Source organism: Pristis pectinata, chromosome 30, assembly GCF_009764475.1.
Source record: "Pristis pectinata isolate sPriPec2 chromosome 30, sPriPec2.1.pri, whole genome shotgun sequence".
Lineage (NCBI taxonomy): Eukaryota > Metazoa > Chordata > Chondrichthyes > Rhinopristiformes > Pristidae > Pristis > Pristis pectinata.
The window spans coordinates 3298022-3314112 of NC_067434.1; the positions used below are offsets into that span (position 1 = coordinate 3298022).

The 16091-nt window shown below is 50.0% G+C and overlaps 1 protein-coding gene across 2 annotated transcripts in view; it reads left to right on the top strand.

Annotated features, from left to right (window-relative positions):
- The first annotated feature begins 2000 nt into the window (after positions 1-2000).
- The window catches only part of tbrg1 (transforming growth factor beta regulator 1), a 78690-nt gene continuing 64599 nt past the window's right edge, over positions 2001-16091 (top strand). Inside the window, exons 1-4 of one of the 2 annotated variants that reach the window (XM_052041543.1) lie at positions 2002-2454; positions 8805-8971; positions 12382-12439; positions 14683-14765. In XM_052041543.1, the coding sequence (XP_051897503.1) occupies positions 8853-8971; positions 12382-12439; positions 14683-14765 (260 nt within the window). In that variant the 5' untranslated portion in view covers positions 2002-2454; positions 8805-8852. Of the gene's footprint in view, positions 2455-8804; positions 8972-12381; positions 12440-14682; positions 14766-16091 lie in introns of both variants that reach the window. The other variant, XM_052041545.1, reaches the window with a different exon arrangement.

Sequence of the window (16091 nt, forward strand, 5' to 3'; positions counted from 1 at the left end):
GATAGGGGAAAGGGGAGGGGGGAGCGGGAGGAGGAGGAGAGGGAGGGGGGAGAGGGGAGAGTGGGGATGGAGGGGGGAGGGGGAGAGGGGGAGAGAGGAGGAGAGGGAGAGGGAGGGGGAAAGGGGGGAGGGGGGGAAAGGGGGGGAGGGGGGGAAGGGGGGGAGGGGGAGGGGGAAAGGGAGGGGAGGGGGAGGGTAGGAGGGGGGAAGGGAGGGAAGGGAGGAGGGGGGAAGGGAGGGGGGGAAGGGAGGGAAGGGAGGGGGGGGGAAGGGAGGGAAGGGAGGGGGGAAGGGAGGGAAGGGAGGGGGGGGGGAAGGGAGGGAAGGGGAGGGGGAGGAGGGGGAGGGGAGGGGGAGGAGGGGGAGGGAGGGGGAGGAGGGGGAGGGGAGGAGGGGGGAGGGGGGGAAGGGGGGAGGGAGGAGGGGGAGGGGGGAGGGGGGGGGGAGGGGAGGAGGGGGGAGGGAGGGGAGGAGGGGGGATGGGAGGGGAAGGGGGGAGGGAGGAGAGGGGAAGGGGGGGAGGGGGGGGAGGGAGGAGAGGGGAAGGGGGGGAGGGGGGGGAGGGGAAGGGGGGGAGGAGGGGAGGGGAAGGGGGGGAGGGAGGGGAGGGGAAGGGGGGAGGGAGGGGAGGGGAAGGGGGGGAGGGGGGGAGGGGAGGGGAAGGGGGGGGAGGGAGGGGAGGGGAAGGGGGGGGAGGGGGGGAGGAGAGGGGAGGGGGGAGGAGAGGGAGGGGGAGGGGGGAGGAGAGGGGGGGGAGGAGAGGGGGGGGAGGAGGGGGGAGGGGAGGAGGAGAGGGAGGGGGGGAGGGGGGAGGGGAGGAGGAGAGGGAGGGGGGGAGGAGGAGAGGGAGGGGGGGGAGGGGGGAGGGGAGGAGAGGGAGGGGAGGAGAGGGAGGGGGGGAGGGGGGGAGGAGGAGAGGGGGGAGGGGGGAGGGGGGAGGGGGAGGATGGGGGGAGGGGGGGAGGGGAGGATGGGGGGGGAGGGGGGAGGAGAGGGGGGGGGAGGAGGGGAGGGGGGGGAGGAGAGGGGGGAGGGGGGAGGAGGAGGGGGGGGAGGGGAGGATGGGGAGGGGGAGGAGGGGGGGAGGGGAGGAGGGGGAGGGGAGGAGGGGGGAGGGGGGAGGGGAGGAGGGGGGAGGGGAGGGGGGAGGAGGGGGGAGGGGGGAGGGAGGGGGGAGGGGAGGGGGGGGATGGGGGGAGGGGAGGGGTGAGGATGGGGGGGAGGGATGGGGGGGAGGGGATGGGGGGAGGGGGGAGGGGAGGAGGAGAGGGGGGAGGGGAGGAGAGGGAGTGGGGGAGGGGGGAAGGAGAGGGAGGGGGGGAGCGGGAGGAGGAGGAGAGGGAGGGGGGAGCGGGAGGAGGAGGAGAGGGAGGGGGGAGCGGGAGGAGGAGAGGGAGGAGGAGGAGAGGGAGGGGGGGAGCGGGAGGAGGAGAGGGGGGGGGGGGGGAGGGGAGGAGGAGAGGGGGAGGGGAGGATGGGGGGGAGGGGGGGAGGGGAGGATGGGGGGAGGGGGGAGGAGAGGGGGGAGGGGGGAGGGGAGGAGGGGGGAGGAGAGGGGGGAGGGGAGGATGGGGAGGGGGGGAGGAGAGGGGGGAGGGGAGGAGGGGGGAGGGGAGGGGGGAGGATGGGGGGGAGGGGGGAGGGGGGAGGATGGGGGGAGGGGGGAGGGGAGGAGGAGAGGGGGGAGGGAGGATGGGGAGAGGGGGGGAGGGGAGGATGGGGGGGAGGATGGGGGAGGGGGGAGGGGAGGAGGGGGGAGGGGAGGAGGGGAGGGGGGAGGATGGGGGGAGGAGGGGAGGGGGGGAGGATGGGGGGAGGGGGAGGGGGGAGGATGGGGGGGGAGGGGAGGGGGGGAGGATGGGGGGGAGGGGGGGGAGGGGAGGGGATTGAATGGTAGAGAGGGAGAAAGGGGGAACCGAGCGCTGACGGAATGGGCCCGAGCGCCGGCGGAGGGACCCGAGCGCTGACGGAACGGGCCGAGCGCCGGCGGAGGGACCCGAGCGCTGACGGAACGGGCCGAGCGCCGGCGGAGGGACCCGAGCGCTGACGGAACGGGCCCGAGCGCGGCGGAGGGACCCGAGCGCTGACGGAACGGGCCGAGCGCCGGCGGAGGGACCCGAGCGCTGACGGAACGGGCCGAGCGCCGGCGGAGGGACCCGAGCGCTGACGGAACGGGCCGAGCGCCGCCGAGAGCTACCGGACTACACGAGCACTGCCGAGCGGCCTGGTAAGGCCCGGGAGCCGCCGCCCTTCTGTGGCTTCGCTCCGTTATGGAGTCTCACAGTCTGGAGACTGAAGGGGAGATTCTCCACAAGTCACCAATGATCCACGGGAAGGAGCAGCTCCGACACGGACACAAGCCCGCCGTCCTGCTGCCGTGGTGAGTGTCCCTGGGGGCCCAGGGCTTTCGCCGGACTTTCCTCCGCAGCAGCAGCTCGCCTCTCCCGGACTCAGGTTAGGACGGGAGCTGGATCTGCGGCAGCTTGGAGGGAGGGGGCGGCGGGATTGGGGCCCCACCCCCCGCAGGCCTCGCACTCACCCCCAAACAACCAAAACCCTCCCCCCACCAACCCCAGCCCCCTCTCCCCAACCCCCCACCCAGAGCCCCCCACTCCACCACCGCCCCCTCTCCCATCTCTCCCCATCCCTCCTCCCCCTCTCCCCCACCCCCGTCCCCATCCCCCCGTCCCCCCGTCCCCCCCGACCCCATCCACCCCTACCCATCCACCCCTACCCCATCACCCCTACCCCATCCACCCCTACCCCCGTCCCCATCCACCCCTGTCCTGCAGAGCCCTCACTCTGGGAACAACGTGCTCCTACAATGTGGTTGGCAAGGGATTGGCAGCAACAGTGAGGGTACGGCAGTAAAGGTACATATCAGGACGTTGTACCTCACGTAGGTGAACCTGTGGCTGTTTCTTATAGTGAGGAGGTGGGCTTAGGAGGTGCTGTCAAAGTAGTTGCAAGTAACTGCAGAGCGTTTTGTAGATGGTCTACACTGCAGCCATTGGGTCTCGCAGACACTATCTGTATGGCTGGTCCAGATGAGTTTCTATTTGGAGGTGACCCTTGGATAATGATGATGAGGGACTTAGTTATGGTATTGCCATTGAATGTCAAGGGTATGTAGGTAGACTTTTTGTTGGAGGTTCTCATTGCCTGGCATTTCTGTAATTCACATATTACTGATGCTTATCAGCCTATTCCTGAATGTTGGTTTGGTCTTGCTGTATGCAGGCTGGGACTGCTTCAAGTTTTTCAGGAGTTGATATTGCTGAAGTGAATTGAATAGGTGAAGGCAGACTTCTGTGAATGTAGGTATCACGGGAGGAAGCTGAGGTGAATTGTACCTTTGGCATACCTGGCTGATTGTGGTTATGAGTGCTTCAGCCTGTCCTTTGTAGTCAAGTGTTAATCCCATTATTATGATGATGGGGATATTTTCAGGGCTGCTCTACCCATTAACCATTTAATTGTCTACCATCATTCAGGGCTAGATGTGGCAGGACAGCAGAGCTGTAATCTGACCGTTTGGTTATGAAATTATTTTGTAGTAAAATTACAGTCTCGTTGGGTTGGCACCTAATTTTTACCTATAGACACAATAGAGAAGATATCCAGAAGCCATGATTATGGTCATTAGTAATTCCATTTAGGGAATTCAGGGGAGTTTTCATAATTTGGAAAGTGTTATGATTATGAAAATTGCTGCCACGTAGGGTGGCTGAGATAAGTAATGTAGGTGTATTTTTAAGGAGGAGATACATAAACGCACACTGAATATTCTGTGAGACGGGGAGGGAAATTCTGTAGGATAAGTACTCCTAGAAAATTGGCTCATTTCTGTGCTATTGACTTAATTTGTCTTAAAGTAAAACTTACCTTGTGAGATTTTACTTTTAAAGATAAAACATTAGTTAAGCCACAGCTGGAGTTACTGAGTGCATTTCTGGTCACCACACGATATAAAGGATGTGATTGCACTGGAGAGGGTACAAAGGAGAGTTGCCAGGATATTTTCTGGGATGGAATGTTTCAGTTATGAGGAGAGACTGAATCAGCTGGGTTTGTTTTCTTTGAGGTTGGGGGGCACCTGAAAGAGGTGTACAAGTTTATGGTGAGCACAGATAGGGTAGACTGTGAAAAGATTTTCCCCACAGGTATATGTAACCAGGGGGCATAGGTTTAAAGTAAGGGGTAGGAGAGGGGATTTAAGGAAGAATTTCTTCACCCAGAGTGTGGTTGAAATCTGGAATGCGCTGCCTGAGAGAGTGGTGGAGGCAGGGACACTCACAGCATTCAAGTAGTAAATAGATGAGTACTTGAAATACCACGGCAAGGGAAGTTCTGGGCTGGGTGCAGCAAAATGGGATTAGTATGGATAGGTACTTGATGGCTGGCATGGACGTGGTGGGCTGAAGGGCTGTTTCCATGCTATGTGACTCTGACTCAAATCCAGTTCTGCAGGATTGATCCTATCACACTTCGTGTGAGCTAAAAGTAGAAATTTTACTCGCCTATCATGCATTTGCCTCAGAATGGTTTTGCTAGAAGAGTTTGTTTTCACAGTTCCAGCAGAGGGGGCCAACAACTCTTTTTAAAAGATTGTTTCTGATTGGCTGAGTTGCCATGCACTTAGCTAATAAAAGGCAGGTAGGGTAAAGTGGAGCGGCCATTGTGTGAGTGGGCCAGTGTAAGAGTGGGGAGCTGAGGCTTTGGCTCAAGAGGCTTGGAGGTGGAGGCTAAGGTGCGGTTCTATTAAGTTCTTTCTTTATTATTGCGCAGGTAGAGCAGTGGGAATGACACCCATGCAGTGGTGTGCTCCTCTTGCATGATGTGGGAAGTCAGGGAGACCTCCAGTGTTCCTGATGACTCCATCTGCAAGAAGTGCATCCAGCTGCAGCTCCTTACAGACTGTGTTGGGGAACTGGAGCCGGATGTCCTTCAGATCATCCGAGAGACTGAGGGGTTGATAGTCAGGAGTTGTAGGGAAGCAGACATACCTAAGTTGCAGGAGGCAGGTAGCTGGGTGACCGAGAGAGAAAGGGAATAGGCAGTCAGTGCAGGGTACCCCTGTGGCTGTTCCTCGCAATAACAAGTATATCATTTTAGATACTGTTGGAAGGGATGACGTACCAGGGAAAGGTCAGGTCTCGGGCACTGTGTTTGGCTTTTGGCTCAGAAGGGAAGGGGGAGAAGATGCAAGCGTAGTGACAGGGGATCATTGGTTAGGAAACAGACAGGAGGTTCTGTGGACGTGGACGAGGACGAGACTCTCGGATGGTATGTTGCCTCTCAGGTGCCAGGGTCAGAGATGTCTTGGATCGAGTCCATAGCATTCTTAAGGGGGAGGGTGAGCAGCCAGAGGTCGTGGTACACGTTGGTACCAATGACATAGGCAGGAAAATGACGAGGTCCTGCAAAGTGAATTCAGGGAGTTAGGTGCTAAATTAAAAGACAGACCTCCAGGGTGGTGATCTCGGGACTGCTACCTGTGCCACATGCTAGTGAGGCAAGAAATAGGAAGATAGTACCGTTTAACATGTGGCTAAACAAACGGTGCAGGAGGGAGGGCTTCAGATTTTTAGATCATTGGGTTCTCTTCCAGGGTAGGTGGGTCCTGTACAAACAGGACAGTTTGCACCTGAACTGGAGGGGGACCAATATCCTTGCAGGAATGTTTGTTTAAACTAGAGTTGCGGGGGGTGGTAACCAGAGCGGCAGGGCAGCAAGTGGAGGGGCTGTGGGGAAAGTAATGTTAAGACTACAGGCAAAGATGGAAACCAGAAGGTTGAGCGTGGTGTGACTAATGTTCTGAGTTGCATCTATTTCAATGCAAGGAGTATTGTAAGTAAGGCAGATGAACTTAGAGCGTGGATCCGTATGTGGAATTATGATGTTGTAGCCATTAATGAGACTTGGTTGCAGGAGGGGCAGGACTGGCAGCTCAATGTTCCGGGGTTCCGTTGTTTTAGACATGATAGAGGGAGAGGGGTGGCATTACTCATCAAGGAAGATGTCACAGCAGTGCTCAGAGAGGACGTACTGGAAGGCTCGACTACTGAGGCAATTTGCGTGGAACTGAGGAATAAAAAAGGGATGACCACGTTAATGGGACTATATTATAGATCTCCCAATAGTCAGTGGGATTTAAAGAAGCAAATTTGTAGAGAGAGATTGCAGACAGTTGCAGGAAATATGAAGTTGTGATAGTAGGTGATATTAACTTTCTACATATTGACTGGGACTCCCATACTGTAAAAGAAATGGATGGGATTGAGTTTGTCAAATGTGTTCAGGAAATTTTCCTTAATCAACATGTAGAGGTCCCAACTAGAGAGAATGCGATACTGGATCTCCTCTTAGGGAACGAGACAGGGCAGGTTACAGAAGTGAGTGTGGGGGAACACTTTGGATCTAGATAATTCAAGATAATTATGGAGAAGGATAGGACTGGTCCTAGGGTTAAGATTCTAAACTGGAGGAAAGCTAATTTTGAGGGCACCAGAAGGGATCTGGCAGGTGTGAATTGGGATAGGTTGTTTTCTGGCAGAGAGATGCTTGGTAAGTGGGAGGCCTTCAAGAGTGAAGTATTGAGAGTACAGAATCTGTATGTTCCTGTTAGGATAAAAGGCAAGGCTTAACAGGTTTAGGGAACCTTGGTTATTGAGGGATATTGAGGCCCTGGTAAAGAAAAAGAAGGTGGCACACATCAGGTAAAGGCAGTTAGGATCAAATGAGATGCTTGAGGAGTATAAGAAGTGCAAGCGAACATTTAAGAGAGAAATCAAGGAGGCAAAAAGAAGATATGAGGTTGCTCTGGCAGACAAGGTGAAAGAGAATCCCAAGGGTTTCTATAGCAAAAGGATAGCAAGGGATAAAATTGGTCCTCTTGAAAATCAGAGTGGTCATCTACGTGTGCTGAAAAAGATGGAGGAGAGTTTAAATGGATGTTTAGCATCTGTGTTTACTTGGGAGACAGTCACAGAGTCTATAGAACTGAGGCAAGAGAGTAGTGAGGTTATGGACTGTATCTGGATAACGGAAGAGGAGGTGCTGGCTGTCTTGAGGCAAATTAGGGTGGATAAATCCCCAGGGCCTGACGAGATGTCCCCTTGGACCTTGTGGGAGGCTAGTGCAGAAATTGCAGAGTCCCTGGCAGAGATACTTAAAATATCCTTAGCCACAGGTGAGGTGCCAGAGGACTGGAGGATAGCTAACGTTGTTCCGTTGTTTAAGAATAAGCCAGGAAATTATAGGCCTGTGAGCCCGACATCAGTTGTGGGTAAATTATTGGAAGGTATTCTGAGGGACAGGATATATAATTATTTGGATAGACAGGGCCTGATTAAGGATAGTCAACATGGCTTTGTGTGTGGCAGGTCATTTCTAACCTATCTAATAGAGTTCTTCGAGGAGGTTACCAGGAAGGCTGATGAAGGAAAGGCGGTGGATGTTATCTACATGGACTTTAACAAGGCCTTTGTCAAGGTCGTGCATGGGAAGCTGCACCAGAAGGTTAAGTCGCTTGGAATTCAGGATGAAGTAGTCGATTAGATTCAACATTGGCTTAGCGGGAGAAGCCAGAGAGTGGTAGAAGATGGTTGTCTCTCTGACTGGAGGCCTGGGACTAGTGGTGTGCCGCAGGAATCGGTGCTGGGTCTGTTGTTGTTTATCATCTATATTAATGACTTAGATGATAATGTGGTAAACTGGATCAGCAAATTTGTGGATGACGCCAAGACTGGGATTGTACTGGACAGCGAGGAAGGCTATCAAAGCTTGCAAAGTGATCTGGACCAGTTGGGAAAATGGGCTGAAAAATGGCAGATGGAACTTAATGCAGACAAGTGTGAGGTGTTGCACTTTGGGAGGACAAACCAGGGTAAGACTTGCACAGTGAATGGTAGGGCACTGAGGTGTGCGGCAGAACAGAGGGACCTGGGAATACAGATCCACAATTCCTTGAAAGTGGCATCACAGGTAGATAAGGTCGTAAAGAGAGCTTTTAGCACATTGGCCTTCATAAATCAGGGCATTGAGTACAGGAGTTGGGATGTTGTGTTGAAGTTCTATAAGGTGTTGGTGAGGCCAAATTTAGAGTATTGTGTGCAGTTCTGGTTACCTACCTACAGGAAAGATATCAATAAGCTTGAAAGAGTGCAGAGAAAATTTACACAGATGTTGCTGGGACTTGAGGATCTGAGTTACAGGGAAAGATTGAATAGGTTAGGACTTTATTCCCTGGAGTGCGGAGAATGAAGGAGATCTTATGGAAGTATACAAAATTATGAGGGGCATAGATAGGGTGAATGCATGCAGGCTTTTTCCCCTCAAGTTGGGTGAGACTAGAACTACAGGCCATAGGTTTATGGTAAAAGGAGAAATATTTAAGGGGAATCTGAGGGGGAACTACTTCACTCAGAGGGTGGTGTGAGTGTGCAACGAGCTACCAGCGGAAGTGGTGGATGCCGGTTGAATTGTAACATTTAAGAGAAGTTTGAACAGGTACATGAATGAGAGAGGTATGGAAGGCTATGGTCCGAGTGCAGGTAGATTGGACTAGGCAGGTCAGGTCAGCATGGACTAGATGGGCTGAAGGGCCTGTTTCTGTGCTGTGGTGCTTTATGACTCTAAGTTTTGGTTTGTAACAAAGTTGATTTTTTTTTTGCTAGTTATCAATAGGAAGTATTCATCCTCTTGTGTTAATGTCAGACCCTGTTCATAATAAGTGTTGCTTGCTTATGAAGTGGAATCATTTTGAATTAATTGGAGTTGCCTGTTTCTTTTCCTTCGAATAGTCCACGAGCAGTCATTCTCCAGAGACATCTCTATCTCCCATAGACACCATGAATTCTCTCTCCAATTTTGAATCGGAAATGGATCATGATGGACAAGGGAATTACTCTCTTTTCCCAGCCCTTGATAATGTGACCATCTTGCCTGCAAACAGTGAAGCACTGGAAACGTAAGTTTTGTCCAGTACTTTCAGGTTAATGGTGGTAGGGGGAATGTTTTACTACAAACTATTTCCCTTTTTGGGAATTATCAATGCAATTTTTCATGCTTCCTAATTACCTCTTTCACATTTTACATGGGTGTTCTGGTCAACACTTAACCTTCAGTCAACAGTTCACAGGGAATTAGTGCTGTTTGTAGGGCCTTGCTGTGTCCAAATTTGCAATTACACTTACCTGCATTTGATTCCTGACACACTTCAAAATTACTTCATTGCCTGTGACATCGAGTATTTTTATGTTAAACATATCCTCATTTTCTCCCTTTAGCTGTGGTCATGGAGCTTGCTTGGCACCAATATCCCATAAATATTGGGTACATTAAAAAGCAAAGAATTTGAAAACCCAAAAGGAGATGATTAAGACCTCCTGTTTCCTCAAAAGATGAGATGATTCATCTGACTGATCACTTGGTGGGCTAGCAGGCTGCCTGTTTAGAATTAGGCATAATCCATCCACATCTGATGCTGCCTCACACAGGTGACAGGTCAATTTCTCAGGAGAAGCAGGGCAGACTTTGCTAGTTGAATTTGCAATAATGTAAAGCACAAAGATCTTGGGACTGGTAGGTGTTTAGAAAGGATGGAGTTCTGAGATCGAACAAGATGAGATCCAGACTGAATGTGCCAAACAGGTGGAATCTGCCTTTAGATGGGAGCAAGGTCACATAGTCTTCTGCTAGAGGTGCTCAAGGGAACCTCTTGGAAAGTCTTCACTCCTGCCCAACCGTTGTTACTTTTTGTCAGCTTGTGACTTATCTGCTGCCCTTGCTGCTCCCAAGTCATAGTCATATAGCATGGAAACAGGCCATTCGGCCCACAACACCATGTCGATCGGTGGGCACCCATTCGTATTAATCACACTTTCCAGCACTGGGCGCCTGGTCTTCTATACCCACGCAGTTCAAGTGCTCATCTACAGCCTTCTCAGATGCTGTCAGGAACTCTAAGGCAGTGTATTCCAAGTACATGCCACTCCCTGGGTGAAAAAGTCATCTCTAAATCTCTTACCCGTTACTCTAGATCCATGTCCTCTAGTTTTATTCACGTCTGATAAGAGGAAAAATTTTCTGCAGTCTACCCTATATATAGCTCAGTTGTGTCCCCTTTCATCAGTCGCCCCAGACCCAGAGTGGAAGCAATCATCCTTTCTCTCAAGAGACTAGAGAGAAATTTACAACGTAAATTTACTTGAATGATGGCATGAGAAATCAGTTATGAGAAGTGTGGTGACTAGAACTGCATGTAATCCTGCTGAGGTCTGACCAATGTTTTATTAAGTTGGAGCATAACCTCCCTGCTCTTATTCACTGCCCTGACTAATGACTGCCAGTATTTCGATGTGCCTTTTTTTTAACCATGTTATCCACCTACACTGCCACCTTCAAGGATCGTTGGACTTGCACACTAAGGTCCCTCTGTTCCTCACTACTTTCCAGTTCCTTACCATTCATGATATATGTCCTAGTCTCATTAGAACTCCCAAAATGTGTAACCTCGCAGATATCAGAATTACAATCCATCTGCCATTCCTCAGCCCCTTTCACCAACGCATCAATATCACCCCATCACCTAAGACTACCCTCCACACTGGTAAATCCCAGGAGTCAGTGGGATTGCGAACTTTTTTCAAGGAGACTTTAAGAAAATCCTTGAATCTTTTCCTCATTTCACTTGGTAATTGCTTCCCGTTACAGAGCTTGGACTCGAGTGTCTGCTTTGCAATCTGGTGTTTGTCATGCTAATGATGTGGCCCGTCCATCCGAGCTGAACCTCATTGCTGAGGATGTTGACTTTCAGGGGGATGCTGAACATCCTTCCAGTGAATTTGAAGGATTTTGTGGCATTGGTAATTTTCCAATGCCTTGAGATACCTGTTGGAGGTAGTCCAAGTCTCAGAAACGTGTAGGAGGGTTGGGATCACTGCTGCCCAGTAGCCGTCTGACCTGCCTTTGAAGTCCGACCTGTTCAGTGTTTCCAGGATTTTTTTAAAATTTCAGATTTCCAGCACCTGCAGGTTTTTTAAAATTTTAAGTGACAACAGTATGTGGCTTGTAATGATGGCTTAACCAATATTGTGCAAATTTATCACTACTTTATTCGTAACTAAAATGTTTTGGCCACCTTAAATTTCTCAAGTGTGCCTCTGTGACAGTAGCAAGCAAGGTAGTCTGCAAAAGCCTTGTCTCCCTTGTTTCATGTATTCATTTTATTACACTTTAAATAAATATTAATTATTCTTTGTAACAAATCTTGACCACACTTGTAATTAATGACAAATTGATATATGGTAGCAACAGGTTGGTGCAATTGTTTAAAACAATTTTCACTCTATCTTGGTGTATATCTTAATATTGGTCCTTTTTGAAACTTAACTGAAAACTCAGCTTTGGGAAGTGTTATTGAAGTAGCCAGGGTGTGTACTGCAGTGCATTTTGTAAATGGTACAGTGCAATGATGGCAGAGGGAGAGAGGTGGATGGGGTGTCAATCAAGTGGGTCATTTTGTCCTTCAAGTCAAATATCTTGTGTTGGCCCAGTTGGGTTTCCCGAGGATGTTGGTGGTGAGGGACTTGGTGATAAAACTTGGTGTTTAGACTCTCTCTTGTTGGAGAAGTTCATTGCCTGACACTTGCCACTGCTGTTACTTCTGCCCATGTCTGAATGCTGTCTAGATCTTGTTACTTGCAGGCATGGACTGCTTCGTTTGCTGGAGAATTTTGAATGAAATTGAATATTGCCTAATCATCAGCGATCATTTTCTGCTTCTGATGGCAGGAAGGTTAATGAAGGTGGGGTGGGGGGAACAAAACCTTAGCCAGAAATGTACTGAACAACCTGAACAACCTTACTGTACTTTGTGGAACACCAACCCAAGCTCTGCCTTTCACCATCCAGTCAATAAAGCTGGCAAACCCTTTGCTCTCTCTGAAACAATTTTTAATCCAAATTGTTAAAATTGCCATTTATTTAAGGGTCATCTGGGTTTTTATTTTCATGAACACTGCCATGTCAGAGTTTATCAATAGCCTTGATAAAACCATGTAGTTTACATCTAATGTCCATTCTTCATTGACCCTCCCTGTTACCTCATCAAAAAATTCAGTTGTCACTCAGGCATGAGCATTCCTTACAATTCTATGATGAGCTTCCTTGAGAAACCCAGTACCCTCTAAATGTTGCTTTATGCTGTCCCACTGAAATCTTAACAGCAACTTGCCCAGTGCTGATGTTGGGTTGACTGACCTTTCTCCTTGTGATAACGATGATGTGTTATCATCACTCTCAACATGTAGATCATCTTAAAGATATTCTCATGTTGTCACAGACAAGGGAAAGAAAACTTTTTTTTCTCCTCACTAGTGAACCAACACCTGATGTGAGTGACAAGCCAAACATGACGTGGTTGGATGCTGCTCAGGTAAGTGTTGTTATTTGCTCAACTTTTCACGTGTATTGTACGTCACTCTGTGTTGAGGTATGTCTAAAGCCGCAGGCATTTCTTGTATCACGCCAGAACTGCCTTCTCCCTGGTTCTGTCACCCACCCAACAATGTGGAATATTGTTTTGTCCCACTTCCCAAAACTAGGATATATCTAAATGGTTAATTGCCTTCCTATCAACGTTTTGAGTTCTTTTTCTTGTTGTTTTTTGTTGCAATGTCTGTAAAGCTAAAGAGCTGATTGTTGACTTCAGGAAGGGTGAACATTCACCAGTCTACATTTGGTGAATTGGCAGTGGAGAGAGTCAGCAGCTTAAAATTCCTGGGCATTAAGATATCGGATAACCTGTCCTTGTCCCAGAACATAGATGCAATCATAAGGAAGGTGCGCCTGCGTCTTAACTCCCTTAGAAAGTTAAGGAGGTTCGGCACGTCAGCAAATACTCTAACAAAGTTCTGCAGATGTACTATTTAAAGTATTCTGACTGATTGCATCATGGTCTGTTACGGCAATTCGAATGTGCAGGAACGTAAGAAGCTTCAGAGCGTAGTGGACTCTGCCCAATATGTCACTGGCACTGCCCTCCCACCATCGGTAGTATCTACAGGAGGCGCTGCCTCAAGAAGGCAAGATCTATCATCAAAGTTCCCCACCATTTAGGCCATGCCATCTTCTCGCAGCTACCATTGAGCAGGAGGTACAGGGGCCTGAAGTCCCACAGCACCAGATTCAAGAACAGCTACTTCCCTTCAACCATTCAATTTAAACCATAGAACAATACAGCACAATACAGGCCCTTCGGCCCACCATGTTGTGCCGCCCTTCAAATTCGTGAACCAACCTTCATAACCCTAAACATTACCTTGGTATAGCAACACTATTACCACTTCGCACCACAGTGGACTTTTTGTTTGTTCTAATTTGTGTTCTTTCTTGTAAAAATTGCGTATAATTTATGTTTTGCGGCCCCACTCAATCTGGCATCCTGTCTCGCTCCTGTACGCTGACTCATCACCTGTGATTCGTCCAATAACAGTGGTGACTTAAGCAAATTTGCACATGATATCGGAGCTGTGCTTAGCCACACTGTCATGTGTACAGGGGGGCCACTTCGTCGAGCACCTTCGCTCTATCCGCCTCAAAAGCATGGATTTCCCGGTGGCCAGCCACTTCAGTTCCACATCGCACTCCCACACTGACATACGTATCTATCCATGGCCGCCTCTACTGCCATGTTGAGGCCAGACGCAGATTGGAGGAACAACACTTCATGTTCCACCTTGGGAGTCTCCAACCTGACGACCTCAACATCGATTTCTCTCACTTCTGGTAACCCCTCCGTCTGTTTTTCCCTCCCACCCCCTGACTTTTTTCTCCTCCCTCCTCCTCCCCTTTGTCTTCCCGTATTCCTGTGGCCCCCTCACCCCTTCTCTTTCCCCTTCCCCTGCCCTCATGACCTGCCTATCTATTCCCCACTTTATTCCATGGTCCGCTGCCCTCTCCTACCAGATTTCTCCTGCTTACAGCCTTTTGCTGCTTCTACCTATCACCTCTTAGCTTCTTACATCTCCCCCCTCCCCCACCCACCTACCTTCCCTCTCACCTGGACTCATCTATCACCTGCCAGCCTGTGCTCCTCCCCTTCCCCTGACCTCCTTATTCCGGCTTCTGCCCTCTTCCTTTCCAGTCTTGATGACAGGTCTCAACCCGAAATGTTGACTGTTTATTTCCCTCCATAGATGCTGCCTGACCCACTGAGTTCCTCCAGCATTTTGCGAGAGGTTGAATGTGTACTAAATACTCTAGCCAGTTGGTCCCCACAGGTCTTTAGTACTCAGCCAAGTATGCCATCTGGACCAGGCGCCTTTTGTGGGTTCACCCTCTTGAAGGATGCCCAGAGGTCGGCCTCAGAGACTGAGATTACAGGGTCATCCGGAGATGTGGGGGCTTGTGTGGGTGTATCCTAGTTCTTCCTATCAAAGCGCGCATAAAAAGCACTGAGCTCATCCGGGAGTGATGGGTCGTTGCCACGTATGCTAACTGGTCTCGCCTTGTTGGAAGTAATATTGTGCATTACAGTGAGGACAAGCCCCACTCAAAGCTGGGCACCTTACTTAGAATATTCCTTACTGTAAAATTTGACTGTCACTTTTATTGTTGTCTTATTTATGAATTTTGTCACTCGAAGCTGCTGAAAAGTGTTCAAATGTTTTGCCACAGATCGTTCTGGAAGAAGCTGGGAGACCTCTGCACATCAAGGAAATCAAGCAGCGAATACTGGACCGAGGACTGGTGCAGTCAAAGTGAGATGTGTCCTGTATTACACCAGCAGTAAGCAAACCTGAGGTGGATGTGGCTGGATGCAGAAACCTGCTGAAAGTCTTAGAATTGTTTTCAGTAGTTAAGCTCCACCAGCAAGTGACACAAGTAACCTTGTGGTTTCTGGGTTAATCGTGAAAAAAGGTCAGCCAGTTTTCCCAGTTACCTCTCCTGATGTTAAATGACCATGTTTGAATGTTCATGGGGATGAGGATTAGGGTATGGCACGTGGTTGAATAGCACTAGTCTTGTTTTCAAAGAAGAATGGGTAATTGGTAAAGTTCCAGAGAGCTGCTGTTGGCATTAAGCACTCGCACGTGTGGTAGCTGCTGACTGTAGGAGCCCACTAGTCCTAACTTGTTGACCAAGGGCCACTAGGGAAAGGGGAGAATACCAGCACAGGGAGACTTCCAAAAGTGCAATCCTACTGCAATGAGCTGGAGAATGGGCACAAATTCAGTTGCTGTGGAGCAGTGTTGTGCTGCTCAATCATCATCAGTCAACTCAGGCTGTCTGAGTGTACTGATGGAGCTCCCTCTGGTTGAAATCTGGGTTTCTGACTGAGTGGCTGATTCACCGTTCTATAGCCTATCAGTGACATCGCTCCCCCACTGGAGCAGCCCCTCGCCTTCAATTTCTGCTTTATCTAACTGATCACTCTTTTGCGATTTTCATTTTTTTTTAATTCCACTTCTCAGAAGTGTGGTCACATCGTACAGAAGGGTCACCTTTGGCCTTTTATGCCTGTGGAGGAGATATTTTCCTTTCAATATTTATGTATTCGCTGGAATATACTCCCACCACTTTTTCTCTTATTATGTTCCAGATCATAACCACTTGCTGGGTAAAATATCTTCCTCATCTCGCCTCTGTTGCAAGTTATTTGAAATATGTGCCCTGTGGCTGAAGACCATTCTGGCACTGTAGACAGTTTCTCTTTAATCATCAAAACACTTCATGATTTGGGTCACTGGACCAGTTCTGGAGAAGGAACGTGTACCGGCTGGGCAAGTTGCACCTGAGTCAGAATGGGTCCAGCATCCTTCAGGGAGGTCCTAATACTGTTGGGGAGGGTTTAAACTAAATGGGCAGGAGAATGAGACACAAAGTAGATGTACAGTAGGGGGAGAGGTACAGTCAAATGTAAGTCAGTGCAGTAAGCAGAGCAAGCAAGGGTGTGGTAAAGCGTGGGAGGAATACTAGGCTACATTGCATCTATTTTAACGCAAGAAGTCTGACTTAATGTTCATCAGCACATGAGAATATATTGTGCGGTCACGGAGACATGGCTGAACTAAGGGCAGGAGTTG